General features: G+C 36.9%; 1 protein-coding gene across 3 annotated transcripts; it reads right to left on the bottom strand.

Annotated features, from left to right (window-relative positions):
* Nucleotides 1–30: 30 nt before the first annotated feature.
* On the bottom strand, nucleotides 31–14,434 carry prkacbb (protein kinase, cAMP-dependent, catalytic, beta b). Of its 3 annotated transcripts, none has more exons than XM_077556688.1 (10): nucleotides 13,934–14,434; nucleotides 7,016–7,071; nucleotides 6,814–6,942; nucleotides 5,059–5,157; nucleotides 4,894–4,976; nucleotides 4,642–4,768; nucleotides 4,464–4,559; nucleotides 2,513–2,635; nucleotides 2,272–2,436; nucleotides 31–1,222 (listed from the first exon to the last, which is right to left on the bottom strand). In XM_077556688.1, exons 1-10 carry the CDS (start codon nucleotides 13,977–13,979, stop codon nucleotides 1,097–1,099), a joined length of 1,050 nt encoding a protein of 349 aa, XP_077412814.1. In that variant the 5' UTR covers nucleotides 13,980–14,434; the 3' UTR covers nucleotides 31–1,096. The 3 variants fall into 3 exon arrangements, with proteins under 3 accessions (XP_077412814.1, XP_077412810.1, XP_077412815.1); XM_077556684.1 differs by having other exon boundaries at nucleotides 7,016–7,077; nucleotides 13,934–14,427; XM_077556689.1 differs by lacking the exon at nucleotides 13,934–14,434 and adding an exon at nucleotides 7,425–8,462 and having other exon boundaries at nucleotides 7,016–7,077.
* Nucleotides 14,435–17,004: the final 2,570 nt, after the last annotated feature.

Below are 17,004 nucleotides of genomic sequence, written 5' to 3'. Positions count from 1 at the left end.
TGTTAATCGAAGTAAGGCCACTTTCACAAATTTCACTTTTAAAAATAAAATTTAATAGCATCTCTAATGTGTATAAATAAAAACATATGAAACAATGCATATACGTATAATGTAATGAGCTGAACAAGAACAAGGTTACATGTGATACAAAGGAGCAGTTCTTCGTTAAGCCAGTGTATTGGGTGAGGAGTACCTTGAAATCCAAGCATTCAAATATGCACACCTAATAAGTTTGCAATCCACATTCCTCGAAAAAAAATAAAATGAAACAAAAACAATCCTTCACGGGTGGTAACAAAGAGAGCTGCGTTTTCATCTGTTCAGTAAATTGTCAAAATCAATAAATGATATCGTCTGTACTTCTCTCACTATTCACGTTGAGACGCAAAGCTTCAACATTATTCACATTGACCTTCTCGCCTTTTAGACTACATTTTTTAAATCCAAAAGGATTTCTTTCCACTCTTTAAATGTAGACCAATCACATTGTATTGTAACAAATGGTCTTTTATAAGCAGACCTGAAATCTAGGGAAGAAAACAAAATAAAAACATGACTAATAGACACTGGGACAAAAACCAGAGTAACAAATAACACATAGTAATGTAACAAGATTTCTTATTCTCAGCGCTGGGGTTCGGGAATACGGAGGATGATGCTTTTGCTCTTACTCTTTTGAAGGCAAAAAGCAAAGAAAAAGAAATGCTGTTCAGCCGTCTCACCAAAAAGGATAAATGATAAATGCTACCTCTCAATGCCGTGCAATGAACACAACACGAGTCCATCCCTTGTATCATCTTACTTTTTGTCCATTTAAAAAGGGGGTCATGATGACTACCTCCTTTAAAAAGTACAAAATAAAAAGTGAAAAAAAAAAAGGTGGTGAGTCTGCTTTAATACGCAGGTGTAGGTGACAGTGAGAGGATATCGGCACCAAAAGATCTTGGCAACCTTGTTGAGCTGTGTGTCGTACAAGTGGGAGGAATAGGACGTGGGGAAGGAGGAAACGTGGTCTCTGCTTAATTCCCAAGTCCTCAGAAGAGTGCAAAGATCCCTTTTATTTCCCTGACGTATTCTGTTGTCGCACGTCCCGTCCCTAAAACTCGGCAAACTCCTTCACGCATTTTTCCGTGACGGAAACGCGGATCTCCTCCTCGTCGTAGTCGTCAAAGTTGCTTGTGTCCCCGGGGCCTCTGCACTTTGGTATGAACGGGGCTTCCACCTGACACAGCAAAAAAAAAAAAGTGTTGTTTTTCAATAAGCAGCATGGTGGTCTATTTTTTCCATTCAGTTTACTTTCTCTTTCTAGTAAAAATATGACTCTATTTTTACAAAAGTAAGACGTATAAATAAGTAGCTGTTCATTCAAAGCAAAAGTCGAAAATTGTTTTTGCAATATTAGGCTCTATGTACACCAGCTAGTCTAAACATGGTGTTCTGATTAATATTGCGTTTGGGGAATTTTAACCCAGCAGAGAAGTTCACCCATTTTTTATTCATCTCAGGGGAGCTGCCATTTTGCCCTGTACTGCCACCTGCTGTCGACTTAAATTGACGTTAGTGCCTACGGGCTCAATGTCATGGCTCACCAAAGAACAGATCTTAAAGTGCAAGTCAACCTTAAACATTTCTTGACAATAAAATGTTATATGTGACCTCACACGACTTTCTGATTAATATTACATTTGTGGAATAAGAGTTATGAAGCAAAATCCAGTCATTTTAGCCATTCTCTGGGGGCGGCCATTTTGCCACTTGCTGTCGACTGAAGATGACATCAATGTTGCTCAGGTAACAACCAATCATAGCTCAGCTTCAGAAAACAGGTGAGTTGTGATTGGTCGTTGCCTGAGCCCCGAGCAACATTGATGTCATCAGTCGACAGCAAGTGGCAAAATGGCCGCCCCCAGAGATGGATAAAAATGGCTGGATTTTGCTGCTTAACTCATATTCCACTAATGCAATATTAACCATATTTTGATCAGTGGGGCTGCATAGATTATTGTAAAAAAAAAAAAAAAATTGGGGTTGACTTCAGCTGTTTATCTGCAAAGCTCAAGACTTTTTAGCTCCCCAGGAGGCTTCCAGACATCTTTGATGCAGGCTTATTTAGTGTTTCCAAAAGAAAAACAAACAGAAGGAAGTGGCATTTTGCTTCAATGCTCCTCAACAAACTTCCTGGACACACTGAGATTTGCTCAAACTGTCTGTACATGAAATCTTGCTTGAAAATGTTGTTGTTCATATAATGGTAAAGAAATAGAGTCTTGCCTTCCTCTCGTAGATTGCGATCCAATCCGTTGTGGCGAACCACTTGTGACCCTTGATGTCGTTGACGCCGTTTTTCAGGTTGCCGAAGCGCTTGGTCAGGTCCACCTGCAGCAGGTTCCTGAGCAGATCCTTCAAGTCCGAGCTGAAGTGGGAGGGGAAGCGCACCTGAGAAGACAGTACAAAGTTATTACGCTTTCCAAATTTTAAAAACTACGACACTCATGGCGACGCATGCTCCTACCTTGCCGGAGACGATCTTCTCGTAGATCTGAATGGGTTGGTCGGCAAAGAACGGAGGGTAGCCGGCCGCCATTTCATAGATGAGGACTCCTAGGGCCCACCAGTCCACAGCTTTGTTGTAGCCCTGAAAAAGTCAGCACAGATAATAGCTCAAGGGATGAAAACTTAAAAAAATAAAATACAAATCTATTTGGCACCCCTCAAAGTTGATCAAAAGTGTCAAATTAAATGTGCTTTTTTAACGAGGTGTTACACAGCCCTCCCTAAAGTCATTCCATTTGCCAATTTCTTTAAAAAGAGCTCTTAAGTTGCACAAATGTTTAATGTTAACCGTCAACCATAGTCCTGCTTGTCGACAGTATATGTGCTCCGACATTGACTGAAATTCCAGCCTGCCAGTCAGTCACGGAAATGGATAGACAGTTTAAATTAGGGCTGGGTATCAATTCAAATTTCCTCAATCAATTCCATTTCGATTCACAAGAGTTCAGTTCAATTCGATTTTTCCCGACTCAATTCGATTCACTTCACTTCAATCCGATATTGATTAATTATAGAGCATCAATTCCTCTTAAATAATAAGGACATGACAAAAATGCCAAAAATGAAAGTAACACGTGTTACAAACATTGACATCAGCAAGGATGAGATGAAAATATTTTCACAATTCTAAATTAATAATTGTAAATATTAATTAAAAAATTCTGAATTGTCTTTAACTCATTCAAACCCAAAAATGTATAAATAAGTTTTTTAATACTTTGTCCGTCATTCCCAAAATCATATTTATGTGTTTTATATGGTTTTCTTAACTCTTTTACTGCCACACGTTTTCCAAAAAACAACCCCGACAATGCAATCTGATTTCGAGCATTTTAACTCATCTTTTAAGACAAAAAGAATATTGTGTGCAGTGACTACGTAAACATGGTGGGTAAAAGATCGCGTTCCATTCTTTCATTAGAAAAAAAAGTATGTTTCTACCTTATTCCGTTCTTTAGTAATCACCATTTGAAAATAGGTAATTTGAGTGACATTGAGCGAAATTTGAAAAGATAAGGAGAAATCAAGCATTTTTGTGAAAAGATATTTTCTGCACAACAGTGACTTTGACGATTTTTGTTTAGTGACGCTCTGTGAATTTGATTTAATGTGATAAAGGCTTTGATCATTCACATGGCGTCATCCTTGAAAACGTTCTATTACATCAGTTTCGTCATGTTTCATTGTAATTTTATATTACCAGGAGCCCATTGAAAAGAGATACAATGCTGCTATCTGCTGGCCGTTAGTGGGTGTTTTTGATTTCACAAGCCCATTCACTAGGAAGCGCTGCGCAACAAGTTCCACTGCCCATTGAAAGAAAAATAAGCAGGTGGCAGCAGAGTATAAGAGATCAGCCATGGTGCAACAAGATCTTTTTGCCAGTGTTTTCAACAGGTTTTTGAACAATGATGAAATTTTGCTATATTCTAATTTTAATTGCTGCAAAACGGAAACAGATACAAATGTACTTTTTTTTTTCCTGATGAAAGAAGAGACTCTAATCTTTATTTTGGCAGGTTCCATGTTTTTATAGCAATAGAACGGAATGTTCTGTGGACCTTGCAAAATTAGTCAAAATTCAGTAAAACAGCCGGGAGCGAAGGGTGTTGCTTCAGTGAAAATGGCTGGGAATTAATTAAGTGCAGTAAGTGTTTCATAAATATAAAATAATATTTTTAAATTCATTTGAACAGTAAATTTCAAGAAAACGATAAGATACAAAAAAATGGTCCTTTAAAATTCTATTTTCTTATGGGAAAATGAGATATTAAAATAATCGATTAATGGTTTTATGAATCGATATCAGGCTTGAAAAGGAAAATCCATTCGATAGATTATTCGATTTTTTAAAACCCAGCCCTAGTTCAGCCCTAGTTCATTCCCATGACTTTACTAAACTGCCGTACTTTGCTGAGAATGATTTCCGGGGCCAGGTACTCGGGTGTTCCGCACAACGTCCAAGTTCTGCCTTTTACTCGCTTGGCAAATCCGAAGTCCGTCACCTTGAAAAAAGTGAATGAGGTACGTGAGGAATTCGCAGACACAAATTATTAGCCATGACATATTGAGGGAGACGCTGTTCACCTGAATGTAGCCGTGGTGGTCGATGAGAAGGTTCTCAGGTTTCAGATCTCTGTAGATGAGATCTAGTGAATGGAGGTACTCAAATGTCAGCACGATCTGGGCGGCGTAGAAGCGCGCGTGTGGCTCGCTAGACAGGAAGTAGAGAGAGAGAGAGAGAGAGAGAGAGAGAGAGAGAGAGAGAAAATCACTGCCTGCAAAACCACCAGTCAAAACAAAACAAACTAAATAAGTGTTTATTCCTGAGGGCCTCACCTGAACCTCCCAATCCGTCTTAAGTGTGAGAACATCTCGCCTCCGGGAACATACTCCATCACCATGTACAAATTGGAGTTGTCCTAAAAATCATTTAAAACAATCACTTCTTTAAAATCTCATCTAGTAAAGCCGAAATGAGTGAAATGAAGGCGATTATCTTACCTTAAAGGCGTATTCGAGTTTGACGAGAAAGGGGAAGCTAACGGCTTGTAATATCCTCTTCTCGTTTAACGTGTGTTCGATTTGTTTAAGTTTCACCACCTGGCATACAAAAACAAAAACAGTAAGTCATAAAATGACCTGAGGACTCCATTAGGTACACCTGTACACTTTAGTGAGATCACGGATAAGAGCTCTATCAGAAAGCTCCATTTTGAATGACACTGTCGGAGAAGTATAAAAAAAATATGTTTACCACTCACAGTAACAAACATATTGCAAAACTAGAAAGGTATGACCACAACGGATGCCATCAACCAACCAACAATTATTTATGACACTATTAAAGTAAAAATAGTATGTCTGCATTGAGCAAAAATTTGGGAGGAACATGAAAACTGCAAATGTATAAATGGAGGAAAGTGTCTCAAATATTATATAAAAATGCAAATGCCACTAATAAAGGCAGATCAGTTCCTAATAATAAGGCCAGCAGAATAACACTATGAAGTGACATTTTTTTCAGTGTCAATCAAATTCAAAAGAGAACATTCGTATTTTTGCCAAGGACGATGTTAGATTGTTGTTGTTTATTTTATTTTATTTTTTTTACATAATTCTTGTATTGAACAGGTGCCCAACTTTTGCACATGTGGCCCACCAAGGCAACTAATGTTTGTCGTTGACTTCATGCCTCTTTCAAATTGTCTTCACAACACCGAGATATGAGATATTGCAAGCATTTATTGTTACCAACTCCTTCTTTAAAATAAATGTACAAATGGTTGAAAAATTATTTACTGGCAAAACTGGTGATGGGTGAATGTGAGGCTTTGTAAAGTGCTTTGGCACCATATGGTGTATATAAAAAGCAGTCCAGTTACCATTTATAATATTATAAGGATACTACAGTATTGAATGACTAATAAAAGTACTAATGGGAATATAAGTGATCATACATTTATATGGGTTCACAGTCATAACAGCCCTCCAAGGAACACCATAAGTACGATGTGGCCTGTGACAAAAATAAGTTTGACAGTAACACCCACCCCTGTTTTATTTGATCTTATTAGATGTATGCTGGCAAACCTCTAACTTTGATAAGCCAGCAATACTATATTGCGGGCAAATATGTAAATGTGGCTTTTAGTACACATTTTAACATTATCATGAAATCACTGTATGGCTCAAGTGACTCCCCCCCCCCCCCCCCCCGAAGTAGCACAGTTGGGATATGCATGGAATTCCCTTCCAATTGGAATCAGGCCGCTTCCAAATATAAATACAAATCTGACATGAATCATCTGCCATTGTTAGTGCAACAGTTCGATGTCATCATAATTTACCAACACGAGTCTACCTAAAAATAGACAAATTAGACACATTTAAAACTTTCACTGTAAATGTAAATCTCCAGCTGAAGCATGGACCAATATGATCTAAATATGTTCTATTAGAGATGTGTCCGTCATTAAATGAGCAAAACAACTGCAGGTGGTGGCCAGTGAGAACCAAGTTACCCTCATTTAAATCAATGGATGAGTAAACACAGGCCATCTAAATGCTACAAAACATTTAATATTTGTATTATTTTTATGCGATTATTTAGTTTTGTGTGGTCAATGCCTGGTGTAGTTATTTATGTGCGATTTGGTATTTGTCGCTTGGTGTGTTCCATCTGTGTAAACACAGCTGATCGGGACTGTGTACTTAAGATTTGTCATGTAAATACAGCCTCAAATAATTAAAACAGACCTTCTGCTTGTCCAGTATTTTCATGGCAAAGTACTGCTCTGTCCCTTTGTGTTTCACCAGCATGACCCTCCCAAACGAGCCCGTCCCCAGAGTCTTTAATCTGTCAAAGTCATCTAGGCACGTCGTGCTCTGCAGGAAGAGAACAGCATGTTAGCATGTCGCTGGAATGTATTGATTTATTTACTCAAAATGGCATCCTGACCTGTGGTGGGCATTCCCATTTCCGCAGGAAATCTTCTTTGGCTTTGGCTAGAAACTCTTTAACTATGGAGGGGGGAGGGGACAAAAACAGAATTAGCATACGTTCATTCTGGATTTAAAAAAAAAAATGTAGGCAAGACTGGCAAAAATTGTACAAAGGAGAGGCATTAGAGGGGCAAAAGAAAGTCAAATTTTAAGGGCAACTCTCATCTGGATATGAAATTATTATATCACACAAACACAAGGAAACAACAAACAGGCAAGACGAGTGATGCATGCCAGCTAAATAAGTACATTTTCTGTTATTTAGTAGCCTCAAGTGAAGGGAAGAACAACATTCAAAGGGGAAAGAACATCACTTTTTTCCAAGGGGAAAGCTAATAAACACAGAATTATGAGCAAAAACAAACCGATGCATGGCAAACACAGCAGATATCCAGATTGAGAGAATGTGAGCGACAACAAAAAACACACTTATTATCAAAGCACACAATAAGAGCAAGCAGATCGAGCAAGTTGCGCACAATAAGGCCCGCCACCAAAATTTGCCGGCTCATCTCTTTTTTGTGCATACCAAACGTCTCTATTGATCACAGAGGGTGTGTTTTTTTTTCACAGGAACAATCACCCACCACCACACGGATGGAATGATACGGAAAAGAGAGAAAGAGAGAAGACACAAGAGTTTATGTTGACAAAAACACAACAAACATAAGGTGCAGTATGTGGTGACAGCAGTAATGAAAATAAAGTTGACATTATGCAAGAGACCAACTAGGCATATCGGAGAAAATAGAAAGGAACACATAAAGGCACTCAGGACTTGCTGAGCGCTACAAAAAAATACTAAATACATTTTAGTAAATATTCCTTATTGAAAATACAACTGCCAAATGTTGACTATAAGCAACAACTAAAATAAAACTCACGAGTCAAAATAATACACGTACACATATCCAATACAAAAGGGGGCATGCGATAGGACAAGGGCTCAAATCTACGGTGGCCCTAAAGTGCAAAACGCAAAAACAAAAAAAGGGAACACATCTGCAAACCAATAAACACAAAACAAATTAAAAAACACAAATGAAACACAACAGCAAATAAAAAATAATAATCACAAAAACAAAATGTAGTCATAAACACAAAAACATAATTACAAAAAAACTAAGCCATAAACAAAAAAGCAATCGCAAAAAAAAACGTAATCACAAATACAAATCAAAAACAAACAAAAAAACGAAACAAAAAAAGGAATCGCAAACACCAATAAAAAAACACAAACACAAAAATGAAAACAACGAAAAGGTAATCGCAAACAAAACAAAAAACGCAAACACAAAATGTGGAACAAAACAACAAAAAGTAAGCGCAAACACAAATCTAAAAACACAAAATATGAAACAACCCCCACAAAAAGAAGATAAATCGCAAACACTTACACACAAACAGGTAAGCGCGCAAACACAACCCCCCGAAACACATTAACAAATGATGAAACAACAACATTTCGCTAATGGAGGTGGTGTTTACGTGAGGAGAGGGCAGGGGCGATCCGGGGAATGTGATTGGACGAAAGTACATCCCTACTAACAGCACAGTTAAGCACAGTTGACATGTGCTTAAAATATATAGAATAATAGATATTACAGTTTTATAGTAGTGTTAGCATTTAATTTAGTGAGATAGTTGGAGAAAACAAAGGTCATCTGCCACAGATAAACTAGAAATTCTCAGATAGAATGTCATTTGTAGGATGGATGGAAGCGCGGAAGGTCAGTGTTGTGGGTAAGGCATACGGCACTCCCACCAATGTTCATTTTTGCGAGTGGGTTGGTGCCTGTTTTTTGGCAAAATCCTTTCTGGCACTTCATATGATTTATTTTTATTGTGATGTAATATTTGGACAAAAATATCATTTGTAAAACCAAAAGTTGTTTTAAAATTTGTGGGCAAGGTAAATAAAAAGAGAACATTTGGTCGCCAAAAGCGAGGCTGGAACATTGCTCAGGAAGCTGCATGGTTTACTTCGACACTGGACTTCCACTGTGCAGCCACCCTATAAAAGCTATACCATCTTATGATTTCTAATACATCTGCCATGTTTGTTTTCTCACAAACGATCTCACTAAATTAAACGGCTAACGCTACTATAAAACTGTAATATCTATTATTTCTAAATATTTTAAGCACATGTCAACTGTTCTTAACTGTGCTGTTCGTAAGCGGTACTTTCGTCCAATCACATTCCTCGAACCCCCCCCCCCCCCCCCCCCGTCCTCCCACCACGTAAACACCACTTCCGTTAGTAAAATGTTATTGTTTCATCATTTGTTAATGTGTTTTGGAGTTTTGTGTTTGCGTGCTTACCTTTTCGTGCTTGTGTTTTTTGTGTGTGTGTGTGTTTGCGATTACTTTTTGTTTTTTGTTTCATATTTTGTGTTTGTGTTTTTTGATATGTTTGTGATTATGTTATGTTGTTTCGTATTTTGTATTTGTTTGTTTTTATTTGCATTTGTAATCACCTATTCGTTGTTTCATTTTTTGTGTTTGTGTTTTTTTGATTTGCGTTTGCGATTACATTTTAGTTTTTAGTTTCATTTTTTTGTGTTTTTTTATTTGTTTGTGATTTCCTTTTGGTTTTTGTGATTTAAAAAAAAAATGCTTGCTGTCGTGTTTTGTTTTGTGTTTTTTATTTGGTTTGTGTTTTTTGGTTTGCAGTTGCGTTCACTTTTTTGTTTTTCCCTTTTGCACTTCAGGGCCACCGTACAAATCCTAGTTATGGTATGCTAGAGCCAATCCCCACCCCAACCGGTTCCAAATCCGGATAAAAAATGGTGGAATATGAGTAAATGATATAAAATATAATAATAAGGAATTAAGGAAACACATCCTGTGTAAAAACTATGGCAAACATATCATCTTTGTGCCCCAAACAGGGAAAATCTTATTTACTGCGGGGTGAACTTTCCACCAATAGAGGGTGCTAATACACAGTGAAAAGGTCATGATCAATTTAGTTTATGTGGCCTGGAAATATCAACGTGGATATGTACAATAGTGCTAGTGAAGGTTCGGTGCAAACATTTTGTGTTGACATATTTTTGTAGTCGACTAGTTCAACTTTTCCAATTGCATGCACTGGGGCTGCAACTCGCAATTATTTTTTTAAATCGATTAATCTGTTGACATAAGAAAAAAAAATGTTATATTTCCATCCCTTCTTTCAAAAACGACAATTTTTCAAATTGAAAGTGCAAAAAATGCACAGAAATAAATTAATGACGATTCAGTTACTGGTTCGGGCTGCGTAACGTAAAAAAATAGGCAAAATTGTTGATCGGTGTTTCTCAAGTATAAGCTTTAATGGAGGACTACAGATAGACCGATTTTTTTCAGGGCCAATACTGATGCCGATTATTAGTAGTCAAGGAGGCCGATAACCGATATTTGAAGCCGATATTCATTTTCCGTAATTTGAGAGGGGAAATACTGGCATCAATTTTTTTTTTTTTTTAAATACAAATGCCAATCTTGACTGTTTTTTTTTTTTTTTTATCTTTGACAATTTACATCCTTTTACATTTCTAACAAAACGTCCAGTGAGCTCCCAGTGTTATCAGTACGTCTTAAAAAGTTACATGGAAACTTAAGCAAGTAAATATCATAGCTCTCTATAGTTTTATACAGTATTTTTATTATTATATTATATAAATTGCATTATTATATTATTAGAAATAAAAAATTAATAAAATGCCTGAAATCTTAAACTTTCACATTTCTTTGTTTTATTTTTAAACAAAAACAAATGGTTCAGAAGGTTCCCAGGGACAGAAGCATCTCTTATAAAGTTAACCGAAAATTTAAATAAACAGCTCCATGAGATTAAAATGGCTTTAGATTTACCTTATATCGGCCGTCAAATTTTTTTTTTTTAAAAAGAAAAGAAAAAAAGGCCGATACCGATATTCGTCAAAATGCCCAATATAAAAAATACCGTCAAAATATAGCGTAGTATATTAACTGACCGGCCAAGCTGTACAGTATGTGTCTTCGGCCTGTAACTGGATGATGAATGATGTCAACGTGGTAATCCGCTGCCACTGTGTCATGTGCTCAAACTACGTAGACACACTGTAAACACAAGGTAATCTTGTGTGTATTGAGCAATGTAGGTAACCAGGTTGCCTCGCCAGAGCGGCTGCGCTCCAGACAAATCTGAGACCGGGGCCAACCGTGTCGTCGGCTTAAAAAAGGCTTTAAACCGCCAAGGAGCGAGCTTCCATTTTGGGAAACAAACCTGGCAGATTTGTCAACTATTGTTAATGCCGCCATAAATCTCACATTAAATTGCTCATACTGATGGATGTTAACGTTGTCGCTCGTCTAATATATAAGAATAATGACAAGATCGTAAATCATCAGCAGGTCACCAATTATTCTTGTAATATTAGGACTTTATTCTCAAAAAATACACACATTTTTCTTGTAACATTACCACTTGATTCTCGTAATATTTCAATTATTTTCTTTCTTTATTACAACTTTATTATTTTAAAATTACCACCTTCCTCTCATCAATTGCAACTTAACTATCATCGCAAGATATACAATTGTACATATTAAGACTTTGTGAAATTATGGCTGAATTAGCATAATACTACTGTATTGCAACTATTTGTCGCCGTATTAAAATTTCATTCTTGACTGAATTTTTCTAACATTGTGACTTTATTCTCATAACATTATGAGTTAATCATCGCAACATTAAAACTTTTTCTACCATGATTTAAAATTTAGTCCTGTAGCATTACGGGTGAAGTGTCATATGTCTTTTTTCTTTCAACATTGCGGCTTTTTTCTTGTAATTGGACTTTTCTCGAAAAAGTGTTACTCAATTTTTCTAATATTGTCTATATGTGACTTAATTCAAATACCGGTAATATTAGTATTTCCTTGTATTATTCAGACATTTCGTTCTAGTGAAACTAGGACTAAATTCTTGTTATATTACTACTTTTTCTGTAAAAAAATATTCACACACAATTTTTATGTTATTTTATTTTATTTGCAGAAATTGCAGCTTAATTTTCTTAATATTTGTCTTTTTCTCTTTCTTTCTACTTCTTCAGATTTTGTATTGTGAAATTATGACTGAATTCTTCTAAGTTTCCCTCCAACATAATTATGTAAAAAGATTTGGGAAGTCTCAATTTTTTTAGTATTACGACTTTTTTTTGGCAACATTCTGACTTAATTTTTGGAATATAAATTTTACTATTGAATTCTCATAAAATGATTGCTTCTTCGTGACATTATGAGTATTCTCTTGCAGATTTTTTTTATTCTTCACTTGTAATATTAGGCCTGTTTTTATTTATAACAATTTTCTGGTACAATTTCCTTGTATAAATTACGTACACATTTTTTTCTCAATACAAGGACTTAAGTCATTTAAAAAATGCCTATATTATTGTAAGATTTTCACTTCATCAGAAAATGTTTAGTTTTTTTGTTTTTTTTGCTGGAGTAACAACTATTTTCATAATTCACAACACCCCCCGTGACCCTTGTGAGGAAAAGCGGTCAAGAAAATGGATGGATGGACAACTTTGAATCATCCGAAAATGACTAATTAATTACTAATTATAAAATTACTTTCTTACATTAAAATGATAAATATGGTCATTACATTTTACCACATATTATCAATGTTTCTAGTATATCTTTTTTTCCTTTCCCTTTATACATGTAATATTTTAACTTTATTCTCCTATCGAATAGGAATGACATTATTTTTTCATGCTGGAGCCTATCCCACCTGTTTTCCAGTAGGCCGGGTACGACTGGTTGCCATGGCAACTTGATTCTCCTAATTCTAAGACTTTAGTCTCATAAGAATTGCATTTTTTACCACTACCTAATACTGCTCCATAGAATAAGAATAGCTTTCATCACAGTTGTAAGAAGATTTTTCTCAGGGGAGATACAATTAAAACATAAAAACAAGCGTGTGTAGGGGATATATTTAGTGCTTGCTCACACCGACCGCCTAGGCCATGTTACGTCAAAGCTTTCAAAGCTCGTAATGCTCCTTATCCTCTGACGAAGGTCTGATGACGAGGCCTGCTCCGGTCAATGACCACTTCTGTGCCAGCCACATGTTGAACCTTGATGGTAGAACGGGGAGTGACACACTTTGTGCAGAACTACTTTTATGAATGCAGAGAGGGTATTTGTCATCTCTTGGCCATATTTGGTCACTGTGCTGTGCACTGAGCTTTGTTTATGTAGCCCAGAATAAAAATGTGGCAGTGGAGCCCCCAGGGGCAGAACCACCAAACCTCATCCTAAAAGTTTACAGTTATTTCACGACATTCACTAGAGTGTGTTTTTTTTTCCTGTTCCAATACATCTACAACACAGAGAAGATGAAGTGATGCATATGGAGCATGCCAACAGGACGTGACAGCACACCAATACAGAGGAAGACAGGCCTCGAAGAGAGATCACACTATTAAGGGGCGTTGAAATGACAGGGGCTGGTGTCACGTAAAAACATCCAATTGACATGTGGCGTCATTATTTTGTCATTCTTTTTTTCCACAGGAGCTATTGTGAGGTTGTTGTGGTTTACCCGTCCTATTGAGACTAGCTTGGTTAGCGCAACAAAATGAACCGAATGGCAGAAATAGGATGAATTGCTATAATAACACACAAACTAAAGCCGCGAGTGTTATTTTAATCAAAAGTGACGGGTGACATATGACCATCTGTTTCTTGGCCATAACAGGACAGACAGTTCTAGTGGCGCCAGGAGCTAGCAGGCTAGGCTAGATAGCTCCACATTTCAGTTTCGTGATTAACGGACGAACCAACCCACGAAAGCCGCTCGTAGGCGAACACAAGCCGGACTCACCGCTCTCTAGCTCGTTGCCCTTCTTGGCGGTGGCAGCGTTCCCCATGGCGGAAGACACACGGCCGGTCGCTCCCGACTGAGAGAGTGGGAGAGGGGGAGATGGCGGCCGGCTAGCTAGCTAGCTAGCTAGCTTCCCTGCAGCAGTCTCTAATCGCGTTTAAATAAACAAAAAAAATGGAGGGATGTGCATTAAATATGCTCGTGATTCGGAGGAAAAATGAACTAAGTCCCCAAGCAGCAGCGCCCGTCACTCTTCATCTGCCGCCCCGGCGTCCTTCTTTCCCCTCCCACCCCCGTGGAAGGTTCCCGCTGCGGCTCGTTCGCTAATGTGGGGCTGACGTGAAGCTAGCGGTCACTGCTGGTGCTCACCGCCTGCCCGGAGTCGGACCGCTCCCCCGCCCGCCGCTCACTGAGCCGGGCACACGCTTTTCCACCCGATTCTCCAATCTGTTTCATATTTTCTTGAAACGAGACAGGCTTTACTTTTAAATGACTGTTATTGACACACGTAGGTTGTTTGCGTACCTTTAAATATGCCCTCCATGTTCTACTAATAAACGCCAACAACAATGCCAATTTTGCATTAGGGGCAAGAAGAGAAGTGCCCCACCAAGTGCGATTGATTAATGTTAATGGCACAGTTTACATCAATTAACATTTTAGTAAATGTGCCAGTTATCTGAAGGTTTAGTTCGGATTATAATTTATTGCAAAAAAAAGAAAGAAAAGGAAGTAAAATTCCAACTTTTAAAATAAGTATTTTTTTTCTTGTTAAATTACAATTTTACATTCTCCTAAAATTCCTTCTTTTTTTTCTTTTTTTTTTAATATAATGACCAACTTTTCCTTTCAGCTCTCCCTGTCCTTTATCTGCTATTACGGGCCGCACAGTCTCTGCCCCTGGAAATTTTGCCCAGCAACAAGTTCTGGCTGACATTTCATTGTAGCGGAGATAATTTATAATGAATCATGTCAATGAAAAATGTCTTCCGTGATGATAAAATACTCATTCACACACAAAACAATGGCAAATTTACATAAGAGATGTAAGAAAAAGTGACAATTTATGTCTCCAAATTAGGACTTTCCCCATTGTCTATTCACTTAATATTCTGACGTCATCTTTGTAAAATTAAAACTTTATTTTCCCATACTATTCCAACTTTATATTTGTAGTTCTATTGTAATGGCTATTCTCATAAAATTCCCTATTTGTAGCGCTGTATTTAAGAGGAATAATTGTTGCATTCGTAAACTGCTCTTGCCAGGTCTCATGAATGTCTTCTCTATGTTTTCGCAGGACAACAAAGTCAAATTCTGCCTAGTAATAAGCATTAGAATACACATTATTTCAGATGAGATGTTTTCAAATAAAATTGTGTCATTCAGGGGTTCGCAGTGTGGTATGTGTACCACTACAGGTACGTGAAAGAATCACTGAATTAAATACTTTTTGGCTCAAATTTTTATTTTAATTCAGTTGACTACATTTGCCAAATACAGTTCATTTGTGTATTTAACTTTTAAGCACAGTACATTTGCAGCTACTCTTTTACAGCTGTTTGTTATCAAATATTTATTTAGTTACGACTTATTTAACTAATATATTTTAATAGAATCAATATTTAGGTAGTTTTTTTTAAATTTTCTAATATTTAAGTGTTGTGTTAATGACCTGATTACCATGTTAGAGTGGCTTTTAGTTTTATCAAATTTTTAGGAATAAAATCTCTTCCTCATTTTTGATGAAACTACAACGCTTCTTATTTTAATGTTGGTCATTTTGGTGGTAGTTGGAGAGGGTTTTTTTGTTTTTGTTTTCTGTACACTTGACTTAACACCTTTTTTTTTTTATACTTATGTGACCATTTAATTTAGATGTATCATTTAGTAGATAATCATCTTGCAAAGGTTTTACATTTAATTGGATCATTAAAACATTTTGGGTAATTTTTAAGTGATTTTGCCATTGCATTTACACACTTTAATACAGTAAAAAATGAAAACAATGAGATTGTATTTTCTTTTCAAATTATTTGTGCTGCTAAATAAAGGCATCATGTCATTAATGAGTTGTAGCTTTCTTCCTCTACAGATATGTCGCGTGTAATTATCATAGACATGACGGATGGGAGTGCCGTCACAATGTCATCCTTTGATAAGGTGCGCAGTGACTTGTGTTTACTGTTGGATAGCAGGGCTCTCTGTCTTCTCCAGCGGGCTTGTTAATTTTCATAACTTAATCAATTCCCCACTGTGGATTATGTCACCATTTTAAAAGCCTCTATTAACTGTACAGGAAAGTTAATCACTGAGTAATACAACTCAAATAAAACAATACCTCACTTAAAGGCGGAACAGGAAACAGTTGACTAGCTTCTCAGGACATTTTCATGCTATCGTTATAATGAGACATTCGCCATTTTGCGTTTGACTGCATGCTACTCATGACAGCATCTGCGTCGTAAAATGAATACATCTATGCCATTGATGTTTAATTGCAATTTTATTTCTTCTTCTTTGGTTATCATATTTTTTCTCTGCTATCGCTATTACCATTTTGTGATGTCAGAAGAAAAAGCAAAACACAAACACAAAGCTGCTGATGGTTTTAACTCCCAAGTTTAAAAACAAGGCCTCACTGTGCCCTTTTCCACAAGGTTGAGCAACGACTAGTTGTAATTCTATGCTTTTACACAAGAGGGCAGTAGATCCCTGTTGTACAACCGTGAACAAAAAGCCGTTTGTCCTCTCTTTCTGATGTTATGCATCCTGACGGCGCATTTAAATGAATGATGTGCTCCTCTTATAAATTTTTTAACAAATTCCAGCTAACTCGTTGTATTCTATGGAGTTTTAGAGTTGCATGCATCGGTTCTGCTTTTGCCCAAAGGCCATAATTATAAACTACTAATCTGTAGGGATTTTTTGCTCACTCTCAGCATGTATTCCATAAAAAATGCATGCACACAAGGTGTGGTAGAAAAGCTATACTGTATTTCATTAACCAGCAAATCTAAAAATAAAAAAAAAGAGAGAGCGAGAGAGAAAGAGAGAGCGGTGAAAAAAGG

Source organism: Vanacampus margaritifer, chromosome 2 (assembly GCF_051991255.1).
Source record: "Vanacampus margaritifer isolate UIUO_Vmar chromosome 2, RoL_Vmar_1.0, whole genome shotgun sequence".
Lineage (NCBI taxonomy): Eukaryota > Metazoa > Chordata > Actinopteri > Syngnathiformes > Syngnathidae > Vanacampus > Vanacampus margaritifer.
This window is presented reverse-complemented; position numbering and strand designations above follow the sequence as displayed.

What these genes read in the sequence shown, in the direction of transcription:
- prkacbb (XM_077556684.1), bottom strand. Translation starts at nt 13,979, where the DNA reads ATGGGGAACGCTGCCACCGCCAAGAAGGGCAACGAGCTAGAGAGCG. An exon ending in GGGCAACGAGCTAGAGAGCG is followed by an intron (nt 7,078 to 13,933) that starts GTGAGTCCGGCT and finishes CCCCCTCCATAG; the next exon opens with TTAAAGAGTTTCTAGCCAAA. An exon ending in AAATACTGGACAAGCAGAAG is followed by an intron (nt 5,158 to 6,813) that starts GTCTGTTTTAAT and finishes TTTGTATGCCAG; the next exon opens with GTGGTGAAACTTAAACAAAT.